This window comes from Indicator indicator, chromosome 11, assembly GCF_027791375.1.
Source record: "Indicator indicator isolate 239-I01 chromosome 11, UM_Iind_1.1, whole genome shotgun sequence".
NCBI classification, from domain to species: domain Eukaryota; kingdom Metazoa; phylum Chordata; class Aves; order Piciformes; family Indicatoridae; genus Indicator; species Indicator indicator.
The window spans coordinates 19,784,844-19,799,647 of record NC_072020.1 but is presented as its reverse complement, the minus strand read 5'-3'; the positions used below and the strand labels follow the sequence as shown (position 1 = coordinate 19,799,647).

The 14,804-nt window shown below is 42.1% G+C and overlaps 1 protein-coding gene across 1 annotated transcript in view; it reads right to left on the bottom strand.

The window, feature by feature from the left end:
- GLCCI1 (glucocorticoid induced 1) overlaps positions 1 to 14,804 on the bottom strand; it is a 57,173-nt gene that overhangs the window by 30,714 nt on the left and 11,655 nt on the right. Inside the window, exon 2 of the mRNA XM_054384917.1 lies at positions 5,902 to 6,053. Coding sequence (XP_054240892.1) covers positions 5,902 to 6,053 — 152 coding nt within the window. The remainder of the gene's footprint in view (positions 1 to 5,901; positions 6,054 to 14,804) is intronic.

The following is a 14,804-nucleotide window of genomic DNA, read 5'->3' as shown; positions in this document are numbered from 1 at the left end:
ATTTATATTCAGACAGAGGAGTAGAAAGAGGTGAACAAACAAGCAGTTTCTAGAATATTATAGCAAGCCAATCTTCTTCAAACCACAGAAATCGCCACTTAGATAATAAATTGTAACCCACATTCTATGAAGATAAGTTTTGGGGTTGCAAGCCAAAATCCTTATATTTAAATATGAGTCAGCAGTGTGGCCAGGCAGCCAAGACAGCCAGAGGCATCCCAGCTGGTATTAGAAACTCTGGGGCCAGCAGGAACAGGGAGGTGACCATGTCCCTGTACTCAGCACTGGTGAGGCCACATCTCAAGTACTGTGTTCAGTTCTGGGCTCCTCACGATAAGAAGGACATTGAGGTTCTGGAGCGTGTCCAGAGAAGGGCAGTGAGGCTGGTGAAGGGCCTGGAGCACATGGCCTATGAGGAGTGTCTGAGGCAGCTGGGCTTGTTCAGTCTGGAGAAGAGGAGGCTGAGGGGAGACCTCATGGCTCTCTACAACTACCTGAAAGGAGGTTGGAGCAAGGAGGGGGTAGCCTCTTCTCCTTGGTGTCAAGCGACAGGACTAGAGGAAATGGTTCCAAGCTGCACCAGGGGAGGATCAGGCTGGATGCTAGAAGTAGTTCTTCACTGACAAGGTTCTCAAACACCAGAACAGGCTGCACAGGACAGTGGTGAAGTCCCCATCCCTGGAGGTGTTTAAGCAGCGTGTGGACCTGGTTTAGGATTGACCCTAAGCTGGGTCAGAGGTTGGACTGGATGATCTTTGAGGTCTCTTCCAACTGGATGTGTTCTGTGAAAGTCCCTTTTTTTTCCTTTTTAAATAAAAAAAAACCAAACAACCACCTCACAGCCCCCCCCTCCAAAATAAAAACCAACCCAAATCAAAAACCCAAGCCCAATAAATAAGACAACTCCACACTTCTACTCAAACAGAAATTCCACTTTATGAGCACCTCATATCTCACTTGAATGTTATCATTTACATCATGGGGGTGGACAGCACCTTTAATACGCCACATTTTACAAAAATTATTTTCCCATCTTTATTTACAGCTTCTACAGAACAGGTTTATTCATGGAAGCTTTTATTTGAAGCTGCAAAGAATATTTCTCATGTGTTAAGCACACTGAAAAAAATATACGAGCTAAAAATTAACCCCAAACTATATTAGAAGAAAAATTTCTGAATCAGGATAAACAAAACTAAAGATGTTGCACCTTAAATCAGAAACAGTAAGAGGGGTTACAGGCACCAATGGTTCATAGATTTATAGAATGGTTTCAGTTGGAAGGGACCTTAAAGATCATTTAGTTCCACCCCCCTCCACCCCCTGCCATGGGCAGGGACACCTTCCACTAGAGCAGATTGCTCAAAGCCTCATCCAATCTGGCCTTGAACACCTACAGGGAGGAGGCATCCATGACTTCTTTGGGCAACCTGTTCCAGCGTCTCACCACCCTCACTGTAAAGAATTTCTTCCCAATATCTAGTTTCAATCTGCCCCCCTCAAGCTTCAATCCATTCCTTCTTGTCCTATCACTACTCTCCCTCGTAAAAAGTCCCTTTCCAGCTTTCTTGTAGGCCCCCTTGAAGGCCTGCAAAACTGTTAGTTAATACTTGACAGCTGAAACAAGTTTACAGCATCACTTCAGCAGCAACTGAATTTCATGAAACTGAAGGATTATTCCTGCAAGTCTATCTTCAGAAATTAAGATTTAAACCATTTTAGGTGGAGAACCTTGAACCATTAGGTAACATGCTGCATCTTCCAGAGGAGAATCGCTGGTATTTCAAAAATCACTGAACATTAGAGGTTGGAAGGGACCTCCAGAGATCAAGTCCAACGTCCCTGCCAAAAGCAGGATCACATAGAGTAGTCTGCACAGGAATGCATCCAGGCAGGTTTTGAAAGTCTCCAGAGGACACCGCACAACCTCTCTGGGCAGCCTGTTCCAGTGCTCCATCACCTTCCCTGTAAAGAAGTTTCTCTTCATGTTGAGGTGAAACCTTCTATGTTCAAGATTGTATCCATTGTTCCTTCTGTTATTACTGTGCATCACTGAAAAGAGATTGGCTCCATCCACTTGACACCCACCCCTCAGATATTTATAGACATTGATCAAATCCCCTCTCAGTCTTCTCTTCTCCAGACTAAACAGCCCCAGGGATCTCAGTCTCTCTTCATAGGGGAGATGCTCAAGTCCCCTATCATCCTTGTGGCTCTGCATTGGACTCTCTCCAGCAGATCCCTGTCTCTTGAATCGGGGAGCCCAAAACTGGACACAGTAGTCCAGGTGTGGTCTCACCAATGTAGAGGGGCAGACGAACCTTCCTACACCTTCTGGACACACTCTTCTTGTGCACTCCAGGACTGGTCCTCTTGGCCCCAAGAGCACATTGCTGTCCCATGGAGAACTTGCTTTCCACTAGGATTCCTAGGTCCTCCTCCATGTGAAGGTTCATGGTCCTAGTCTCATTAGACACAACACTAAAAGAATCATGTACATGGAATAGGACATTCTGAGAACACCACATCTGGTTGCTCTCCTCACTCTTACTGTAAATGACAATCACCATTGTTCTTACTCACCTAACCTTGTAGAGATTAGCATTTCTTCTAACACGTTTGGCAATGCTGCCTTGCTTTTCCACCCATGTCAGGGATGTACACCTACATTCTTTCCACTTCATTTAGATTAGAAGGACTGCATGCAGTACCAACCTACCTAAAGCTAAAATAAGACTGAATTACTCCAGAAATCACACATCTTGCAGTCAGCCTTTCACTCTAATTACTATATCTAGCCTTCCTGCAGTAGAGTAACTACACTAGGGAATGGGTCCAAAGATTCAGAACACAAGTCTGGGTTTTATCATAGAATGGTTTGGGTTGGAAGGGACCTCCAAAGGTCATCTAGTTCAACTCCTCTCGAGTAAGCAGGGGCATCCAAAACTAGAACAGGTTACCCAGAGCCTTTTTGTGCCTCACCTTGAACATCTCCAGGGATGGGGCCTCAACTACCTCCATGGGCAACCTGTTCCAGTGTTCCACTACCCTCATGGTAGCAGTTTTATTTCTGAAGAACTTCCACTATTAAACACAACAGCAGCATTAAAAAAGTCTGATGAATCTTCAGATGTTTCTAAGGCATTCAAACACCCTCTAGAAAGCTGACTGAAAAAATGGCCTAAAAAGTTAGAACTTAGACTATGGGTGATGATTTCTCTTAAAACATTACAGAATCCATCAGATTGGAAGGGACCCTCAAAGGTCATCTTGTCTGATCCCCTGCAGTCAGCTGGGACATCTCCAACTAGATCAGGCTGCCCAGGGCCACATCAAGTCTGATCTTGAATGGCTCCAAGGATGAGACCTCAATCACATCTATTGACAGCCTGTTCCAGTATTTCACCAGTCTCACTGGTGCTGGAGCTCCTCTCCTATGAAGACAGGCTGGAATAATTTGAGCTGTTCAGCCTGCAGAAGATAGGGCTCCAAGGAGACAGCTTATAGCTGCATTTCAGTATCTGAAGAGGCCCTACAGGAAGGCTGGGGAAGAACTGTTTAGAAGGGCTTGGATTGCCAGGATGAGGGGCAATGGTTTGAAACTGGAGCAGGGTAGACTTAAGTTGGACATCAGCAAGAAGTTCTTTACAGTGAGAGTGGTAAAACACTGTAACAGGTTGCTCAGAAGCATGGTGGAGGTCCCATCCCTGTAGACATTCAAGATCAGACTTGATGTGGCCCTGGGCAGCCTGATCTAGTTGGAGGTATCCCTGCTGACTGCAGGGGGCAGGGGTCAGACAAGATGACCTTTAACAGTCCCTTCAACCCAACACAATCTGTGAATCTGAAAATGGACTTGGAATAAAACTCATTAGAAGTTCATCTGATTATGATGAAGACGAGAATCTGAGTTGTTTATTTCAATACAAGAAGTCTAAGAAACGTGGAACAGCTCTAATAACCACCTTCATGAAACTCCACAAAACTCAGATTCGAAATTAACGTTTAATTAAGGACAAAAAGTACCCTTGACAGGAGTAATTATTCCACCTAAAAGGTAAGTTATACTGACAGTATTGTTCATGAGTTTCCAGGTAAAACAAGAGATGATTTATTCTGCAATGAAACACACTCCTACCAAAAAAAAAAAAAAAAAAAAAAAGTTTGTTGGTTTTCATATTCTTGTTTTTATTTATTTTCTTTGTTACCATCTTCCACTCTGCTAAACTACCAAGTGTTATTACCATAGAATGGTTTGGGTTGGAAGGGACCTTCAAAAGAGTCATCTAGTCCAGGGGACTAGTCAACTAGTGAGCAGGGACATTCTCCACTAGATCAAGTTGCTCAGAGCCTGACCTTGAGTATCTCCAGGGATGGGGCCCTCAACTACCTCCACGGACAACCTGCTGCAGTGTTCCACCATCCTCATGGTAAAAAACTTCTTCTTAACATTCCGTCTAAATCTACTCTTCTCTAATTTCAAACCTTTGCCCTTCATCCTATCACTTCAGGCCTTCGCAAACAGTCCCTCCCCAGCCTTCTTGCAGCCCACTTCAGGTCCTGGAAGGCTGTTGTGACATCTCCCCAGAGCCTTCTCTCCTCCAGGCTGAACAAGCCCAGCTCCTTGAGACACTCCTAGTAGGCCAGGTGATCCAGGCCCTTCACCAGCCTCATTGCCCTTCTCTGGACACACTCCAGAACCTCTATCCTTCCTATAGTGAGGGGGCCCAGAACTGAACACAGTACTTGAGATGTGGCCTCACCAGTGCTGAGTACAGGGACATGATCACCTCCCTGTTCCTCCTGGCCACAGTGTTCATAATACAACCCAGGATGCCACTCGTGCTCCAGCCCCCTATTTTTAGCTACTATCTACTATATGAGCTAAACTTTTACTCAGCCAACAAACATGAAGCAGTAGTATTATTTGTCCTGTTACTCAGGCAAAGAGCAAGGCTTTAATTTAATTTAATTTGGCATGCATACATCCTATCAACAACTTGGAACTCAGTTCTTGAAATCAGATATACTTCAAACTACACAGACCTCAATCAACAAAAAAAACCTCACCACACAATCAAAACATTAATCAATATTTTATGATCATTTATAAGCCTCCCTACTGAAAGTTTTAGTTTAAAAAAAACTGGAATTCACCATGCCAATCAGTATGCTCATTACAATTTACATAGTCTTATAGTAGTCCTATACTATAGTAGTACATAGTCCTGAGTAGTCAAGACATGTTTTTTTACCACTCAAACACTGCTAAATGCTTGTTTTTCGCATCATCTGAATAAAAAGACAGCTAATATAATTTGTTGTTAGATGATAAGCACATAAATCCAAACCACAAAACCTCCCTGCCCTTACCCCTTTGAAATAACACTTCAGATTGTAATGACAACAGTACAGCCTCTCCTCTCTGACATCTGATTATTCTGAAAAGGTAAAATTTCTTTTTTATTTTCCCTTTTTTTTTTTTTTCTTTTCCTTCCTCCCTGAGCTTTGTTTCTGAATGAGGCAAATTCAGAAAAATCTTTAGTTTGTCAGCCACTACCATTATGGTATCTTTTATTTTCAGTAACAGTACAATATTTCATGTAGCAGCTTCAAAATAAAACAGATACAGGGCTAAGATTGAAATCTGCTTATTTAGTCTCAACAGATCTGCCCACATACAGAAAATTATTTTTAACAGCCATTTTCTAAAAGCACAAAAATATTACCGGCCACAGCCCATGTTACTGAATTGACACTGTACTACAGCATCCTATTTTTAGGGCTTCTTGTCTATAATAAAATTAGGTGAATCCACATTTCTTTGGGATTAAACTGAGCTAAAATCCCAGCTGAGGTGATAAAAGTATTGTCAGGAAGACATCATTTTACAGCTTTTACCTGAGTAGATTTATCTTTCATACATGAAGGGTAGTGTACGTGGGGATCACGTGGCCACTGTCCTGTGAGGTAAGGTCCTGTTATTGTGTCCAAAGAAGAGGTTCGCCTTATGGTACCAGAAGTTCTGATTTGCTGGGATTTTGGCCTGTCCACTGTAGAAAACCAGAACAAAAATCAACAAAAAAGTCAGGCTAGATTTGATGTGAAATGTTACAAACTAGCTATGACACAAGAACACATCAGAAACCTCAGTTTAAATGCCAAGCTGAAAACAATGCCATCACATCAGATCAAACAACAGCAAAGGAGGGGGAAAAACCATAAGAAAGGAAAAAGTGAGCAATTACAAACACCAAAAACACTTGAAGTGTTCATATGCATTTTATGCATATCTTCATATGGTTTTTCCCATGCAAAGAGCTGGGCTACTTAAATATTTTCATCAACAAAAAAACATGAAGCAAATTCAAATATAGCAAGATACAACTCAGAAAAGTCAGAAAACATAGTATAGCATAGAAAATAGAACAATATTACAAAGTACCAGTATTGGGTTACTTTTTTTCTTTTAAGGCAGCTTGCTTAGCTTTCTGTTGGAAAAAGCAGCATAGGGGAAAAGGACCTTGGGGTCCTGGTGGACAGAAGCATGACCATGAGCCAGCAATGCACCCCTGTGGCCAAGGCCAGTGGCATCCTGGGGTGTATTAGAAGCCATGTGGTTAGCAGGTAGAGACAGGGTCTCTTCTCCCTCTACTCTGCCCTAGTGAGGCCACATCTGGAATACTGTGTCCAGTTCTGGGCCCCTCAATTCAAGAAGGGCCTCGGGGAACTGTGTGAACGAGTCTAGCACAGAGCCTCAAAGATGATAAAGACAGTGGAACATCTCCCTTGAGAGGAAAGGCTGAGGGAGCTTCTCCAAGTCTCTTTAGTTTGGAGAAGAGTAGCCTGAGGGGTGACCTCATTCATGTTTATAAAGATGTGAAGGGCAGTGTTGGGAGGATGGAGCCAGGCTCTGCTCAGTGATGTCCAATGACAAGCCAAGGGGCAACAGGTGCAAGCCGGAGCAGAGGAGGTTCCATAAGAAAAAGGCCTTTTCACTGTGAGGGGCCAGAGCACTAGAACAGGCTGCCTAGAGAAGTTGTGGAGTCTTCTCTAGAGATGTTCAAAACCTGCCTGGATGCATCCCTGTGTGACCTCCTGAGGTCCCTCCCAATCCCTACCATTCTGTGATTCTGTAATTCTAAACATTAAAACAGAAGTCATGATAAGAATTACAGTTCTGCAGAAGACAAATACTAAATTTCTTGCTCTTGTGTACATTATTCCATAGAATTTTACAAGACCCCAATACAGGCCTTAACAAACTGAGTGTGTGTGACTGTATTTCCCTCTGACACAGCTCAGCTCATGTTTGTGTTCACTCCTGCAATCTTTCACTCCTCCTTGCACTTCTCTTGCCATACACCTAGATCATGGATTACTTTTTCCTACATTTCATTTGGAAAGCTTAGAGTAGGGTGATTCATGAGGCTGATGTGGGAAAGAACAGTTTTATAGCATGCTGTCTGGATCATCTTGCTTTGTCCTTTAGGCAAAATTACTTCATACACTTGTTTTCTAGACTTCACATAAGCCAACCTAAGCTCTACATTACAGCAACCATTTTACTCACACATACTAGAAGAAGTTGAAATGAAGTGAGATGACTTTCAGGTTAGTCATGTGCTATGCACTGATTGACCCACCAAAAACCCCTGCTCACTGCTCAGAACTTGAGTGCAAACCTGCTAGCACACTTCCGAGCACAAACACTGAGCTCCACATGCATTTTCTCCTCCTGTATCTTCCACAGTTGCTGGACCTCAAAAGGCAGACTACATTGCCAATACTTTCCATAGCATTCAGGACAACGTTCAGGATACAGCTTGCTCTAATACAGAATGCTTATAGTATGATGTAGCAACATGCTAAGATTGAGCCAGACCAGAGAAATCACAGATTCATTTTGGTTGGAAAAGACCTTTAAGACCATCGAGTCCAGCCATTTTCTAACTCTAAGTCTGGTGCTAAACCATGTCCCTCTGCACCACATCTCTGCCCCTTTTCAATACTTCCAGGGATGGGGATTCAACTATGTCCCTGAGGAGCCGGTTCCAGAGTTTGAGAACCCTTTCAAGTGAAGAAGTTTCTTCTAATATCCAACCTAAACCTCGCCTGGTACAAATTAAGAACATTTTCTCTCAGTCACTTTCCATTATCACTCCTAATAAGTACCGCACAATGTTAAGAGCTTGAAGTCTTTTAGCTGTAGGACAGGTACAAACCATGGCAATCATGATGTAGAGCTGTTGAAACATTTCCATTACTCATTTTAAGTGAAGAGCTCCAAAGAATGCCATGAATTGGAAGCATGATAGTATATCATGTTGCCTTTGTATAATTGTTGCCTTATCTACACATCAGTTCACTACAATTTCAAGCATATCTATCCTGACAGCATTCTATCTGTAACAAATACGCATTGTAAGAAAGATTTTTGAGCTACTCCAAGTAAAAAGGCCTGAAAGGTGACAGTTTAGTGACATGAACACAGTATTTACATTTGCACTGAAACACAGGTGTACATACAGAGCATTTCTCCAACCTTCACTGTCACACTATGGCACCACTCTACTCTCTCATCTTGAAGGCTGAAAATTTCTCCAAAAGCTGTTTATTACGTATATACTACATGCAATAAACTCTCAGGAATGTGTTTAATATGTAAGCAGTTAAGTGTGTTAAAAATACAAATTTAAAGCAAGTTAGAGGCCACTCAAACTGGCAAGAGAATGTCTGAGCGATGAGAAAGTAAGAGCTAACCAGACCTTTGCGAACTTTACACTAAATTAAGTCTTGCTGCAAAAGAAAACAACCAAGCCCAAAATATAAACAAAATAGTTACTGATTTATTTCTATTATTTGTAAATATCTACAACCAGAGAATGAGCTATGGTCTGTGTCTTGTTCCACATCCAGAGGCAAGGCAACAGCAACTCCATTACAACTGAACAGGAACACACCACCAGAAGTCACTACACATGTGCGCTTCCCAATGCTACTGTCAAACCCCAAAGTCAGGAGATGCAGTCTCCTAAGTCCCTACTCTTCAGTATTTCTTTGAATTACAAGAGTCTAAATCACTTCTCAACTGCATAAACCAATCCAAGTTAACACTAATTTAATGCTAATCCAGTTCCATTGTGTGGCCTGGTCTGGGTTGGAAGGGATCTCCAAAGGTCATCTAGTCCCACACCCTCTGCAGTAAGCAGGGACATCCTCAACTAGATCAGGTTGCCCAGAGCCCTGTTGAACATGACCTTATGTATTTCCAGGGATGGGGCCCCAACCACCTCCCTGGGCAACCTGAGTATGTTCCTTCCATCTGCTCTCAGATGGTATGCAGAGATGTATCAACCCACTTAGTGAAGTGATTCACTGAGTTAAACAAGAAAACTAAAATACAGCCCTTAAAAGTCATAAATACACATTTTTCCCCCATTACAGGCAGAGCTGGCTTAACAGAATGGGCAGAAACAACCACAGGAAAGCCAGAATGAACAGGGCTCCAACAGTTCTGAGGTGTTCTCAGTAACAGTTTTGGCTCTCACTCTGTTATGATACATCCTTAGATCATTAAAAAAAAAAAAAGAGAAAGGATCTGTAAGCATGAAATTTGAAGGAATTTCTACAAATGAGCATTTGACAAGCTGTCTTGTACAGTCAGGTACTTAAGGATGACAGAACGCCATGGAGAGCAGTGTTGAGCTGGACCACAACAGTGGTGGCTCATCTCAGCTTAAATTGTTATCTAAAGATTAAAACTGCTCTCAGGATTTATTGCTTAATTTTGCTTTTCTTACCTCATTTCAAGTCAGTCAGGCTTCTCACTATTCCAGGGAGCTACTACAGAATCATAGAATGGTCTGGGTTGGAAAGGACCTCCAAAGGTCATCTAGTCCAACCCCCTCTGCAGTCAGCAGGGGCATCCTCAACTAGATCAGGTTGCCCAGAGCCCTGTCAAGCCTCACCTTGAATATCTCCAACGGATGAGGAATACCTCTCCAGGCAACCTTTCACTTCTTTTACTTCTCCCCAAACTTTCATTACCAATGGGATTTTCATGCTAGTATCATAACATCCTTCTCCAGTCCAAATCACCTTTTCTGGACAGAAACTTCAGGCTTCAGTTTTCTCACAGAAGCGAAAAATAAAAATGCACAAGTACCATCTGATATGTGAAGCACTTCAACAGCTGCTGAAGTTAGCCAACAGACTTGATCTTTTAGAAAGGCTTCATCATTATTCAGGAATTTCTTAAATTGCAGGCTGATTTGACCCAAGTTTCAGTCTGTGCCTCATCTGAAAACATCTAAGTGTCTGAATGGGTTTCACTGCAGTGTAAGTCAGGACAATTCCTTTATCTTCATCAGCCATGTGTGACAGATCTCACAAGGAGCTCAGCTCTACCTCCAGAACAAATAAGCTTAGGAACACAACACTCAAGCAGCAAAAACTTACCTGGAAAAGTGAGGTAGAAATTACAAAAGCAAGATGTAGGCTCACAGGAAGGCAAAATGCCTTGTTGTATTTAAAGCATGCCCCAAGTTTTAATAGCATACATTTAAGGGCTATTGCTACACATTTCTGGTCTTAAATGGTGTTAAGCAAAATGACACAAGGGTCCACACTTAAATACTCCAGCTGGTGAAATTCAGTATGATTCTACCTCCCAGCAGCAATCAACTAAAACTGCATGAAGTCATGAAATTATGGTTCTGCATTGGGAGCCAAAAGAATTCTAGTTTGAAAAAAAAAAAAGATTGAAAAAAAATAAAGGTTTCCACTTCTCTGCCAGCAAAATGCAATTTAGTAGGAGACTAACACATGACAGTTCCTTTTAAAAGGACATAGGGCTGAAATAAAACCATCCGCTGCAGCTCTGAAATGAAGATTGCCTTTCCATCCAACACCGAGGCAGCATGTAATCTCAAAGCCACGTTCACAGTCCTTTGTAGCCTAAATAATGCCTTCTGCCATGTGTGTGATGAGGAAACTCACCTGCAGCAGAAGAGCAAGGCTGACAGCTACCATTGGTACCATCAGAAAAGCTGCTTCAGCTAAATCAACCAGAGCTCATCTATCAGCATCTTCCCCTCTCCTTTGGAAGCTAGCAGATGCAGTTCAAATTTCGCCAAAGCTTTTCCACTTGCATCCCTGCATGGATATATGCAGCTTCAAAAGACTAAAATTATCCCAAGAACTTCTCTCAGATGACACAAATTCCTCTCAAGTTGAAGGAAAAGCATGAAATAAAATTCCCTAAAACTAAGACTATTAATATTGTCACATTATTATCAGTATCAGCTAGCTGTGACACTCTCTGGCCCAAAATGCTAGACAACATTGTTGCTCTATGTAATATCTTCCTATTTTTATAGAGTTCATCTCTAACTTGAACTATTCACCCAAGACAGCCAGGTCATAACACCATGAAATATCAGTACTAAATTCCACAATAAAGTTTCATGTGATGTTGTTTCTCTTCAGTTGCCAGCACTCTAGGACCTTCTGGTTCACCTTCAGAGCTACTAGTGAAGTAAATCCCAAGCTATCTTCTGATGCATCTCTAAAAATACTGCATGTTCAGCTCCCTAAAACATCTGTCTTCATTATGTGCACCACACTGGCTTTGAAGCAGTTATATCAACTTCAGAAATCATTCCCAAATTTCTATTTTTTAGAAACCAGGACAAAAGATGACTAAAAATGAAGGGGGGTGACACTCTGAAGTAACTACTCTAAACAGACTGACACAATCGACTTCAATTTCTTCTCATTATCCATAACATGAAGCCAATCAAATTAAAAAACAAAAGGTACAGAACGGGATCCTAATTTAACCAAAAAGACCTGAGGTATTTTCAAAGATCCAGGTCCATGAATTATTTGCTTTCTGCATCCAAGATTCTTCAGAGGAGGAAGAAAAGAGGAAAAAATAAGAAGGAATGAAAGAAAAAAATATAAAGGAAGAAGTCTTCCACATAAGCAATGTCACAACTTGGTAGTCAGTAGTCAAGGTAAATTTGGTCTGGCACCTGATGAGACTATGAAGTTTATAAGCATTCAAACTGAACTGCATGAAGCAGCAAGTCTATCAATACTAGAGACAGCCTGTACTGAGAAAATAAAACAAACAAAACCAGTTTGCTCCTAAAAGGAAACTACAGATGAAGACCCATAGCAAGGGGTTTGGAAATCAGCCATTTTGAGTTATCTTTATCCACTTAGGCAAAGAAGAGGTGGATGAAGGCATTTCCTTCCAACAAGGTTTCATGCATGACTCTTCAAGGACATCCAGCCCCACTCACCTCACTGAACTGGGAGGCCCATTGCTCTGAGCTAAGCTCTAGATTCCTAAAGGGAAGAGGGACAGATGGATGCATCTGTAGGCATATGAATTTCATCTGACATACAGCTGAATCTCAAAACCTTGGTTGCCCATGCACAGATGTTGAAGCATGGTCTCTGCCTCATGTTTTTATTCCACCCAACTACAGGTCAATTAAAAACATGACTACACATAAGTCAGATTTTGTTCACAGGAAAACAACCCTGTTTAAAATCAACATTATCCTCAGAGATCAAGCAGAGAAAAAAAAAAACAAAACACTCTTAGTAAGGAAAGTAAACAAACTATAAGGAAGAAAGTTTCAGCTCTCTAAAGCTAAATTATTCTTATAACAAAGAGTACTGCTGGCATGCACAGGACCTGTATACAAAAGACAAGGCATTTAATATCACAAAAGCCTGCTTTGTCCAACAGATGTAACCTACACATTTGAACTGACAGGACATGAGGTAGATAAAACACCAAACCCAAACCTCTCAGGTTTGTCTTTTTTAACTACATTTTTCTTTGTAAGGTTAGGACTTTAAACTCAAACACTACACAAACACCTAAGCAGTACAATTTAATAAAGCTTAGCAGTGGTCTTGGTAGAGCAGGATTAATGGTTCATAGATTCATAGAATGGTTTAGATTGGAAGGGACCTGGAAGATCATCTAGTTCCAATGCCCCTACTACTGGCAGGGACATCTTCCACTAGCCCAGCTTGCTCAAGGCCTAATCCAACCTGGTCTTGAACACTTCCAGGAAGGGGGCATCCACTACCTCCCTTGGCAACCTGTTCCAGTGTCTCATCACCCTCACTATCAAGAATTTCTTCCTAATCTCCATTATAAATCTGCCATCCTCAAGCTTCAACCCATGCCTTCTTGTCCTGTCACTAGAAGCCCTTGTAAAAAGTCCCTTCCTGGCTTTCTTGTAGATCCCCTTTGAGGTACTGAAGTCTGCTCTAAGGTACCCCTGGAGCCTTTTCTCCAGGCTGAAGACCCCCAGCTCTCAAAGCCTGTCTCCTAATAGGGGAGGTTCTCCAGCCCTCTGATCATCTTTGTGGCCTCCTCTGGACCCACTCCAGCAGTTGCAGCCACATAAATATTTCTATGCTCAAGCCAGTCCATTGAAATCATATCCTAGCACTATCTTCCTCTTTCCCCTCCCACTTCTCCATCCCCTTTCCCACTCATTTGGATTCAGAGAAGGCAATGATATTTTTAGTCTGAGTAGATTTTTCAACATCACATAGTTAAACTCCTAACCCAGCAAGTCCTTCTCTGACTCTGCTCCAATTTGATTTTATCTCTCCTTAAACTGCAGAGCACCAAAACCATGTGCAGGAGCCCAGGTGATGTCTCAGCAGGTCTCTGTGTGGCAGGTTGCTCATTTGTGCAAGACCTGACCTGTGCCCAGTACTTTTTCAGTCACTTTCTGCTGGCATCATAGAGATCCCACCATCAACCAGCTCTACACTCTGGCACCTCCAAATGATATACTCTCTCTTAAAGGAGAGGATATTCTGCTCAAACACAACCTCACACATATAAACCTCAATTTTTCACTTTTAAATCTCACTTTTAGAAATTATCTCAATTCCCAAGGTCCTTCAGCAAATCCTGCCTTCTAATTAAACCTCTCAAAAATTCAACGGTTTCATCATTCTTAATTTTAAAAATTGCCTAAACAGATAAGATCTACTTCCTGTCTAGAAAAATCAGTTCTCTTATCAAAACCACCAGGGCAGCATGACAATTTGGGAAGCTCATTTTGCACCTGAACATTCCTCCCTGCTTTCCACCACCCCTTGAATTTCTTCTGTAGCTTCACCTACAGCTGAAGTCAGATCAACAGTATTTTAGAACACTTTTTCACATTTTAAAAGCATCAGTGTAGTTATCTCCTATACTCTAGTATCTACTCTCAAAGTGTCACATCCTATTCAGAAGATAGTCTTAGAAGCTTGAAGTGTGAACTTCCAAGTGGGTTTTTCTAGAATTCACAGATTGCATTGGGTTGGAAGGGACCTCAAAGCTCATCTTGTGTAACCTCCGTGCAGTCCACAAGGACACCTCCAATGAGATCAGACTGCCACATCGAGTCTGACCTTCAATGTCTAGAGGGACATCCATCAACCACATCCCTGGGCAACCTGTTCCAGTATTTCACCACTCTCATTGTGAAGAACTTCTCTTAAATCTCCTCTGCTCCAGTTTCAAACCATTGCTGCTCATCCTGTCACTACAAGCCCTTCTAAACAGTCCTTCCCCAGCCTTCCTGTAGGTTCCCTTCAGATAATGAAATGCAGCTCTAAGGTCTCTGCAGAGCCTTCTCTCCAGGCTGAACAGACAATTCTTTCAGCCTGTCTCCGTAAGACAGGTGCTCCAGCCCTCTGATCATATTTGTGGTCCTCCTCTGGACCCAATCCAGCAGGTCCATGTCCCTCCTGTGTTGGGTGTCACAGAG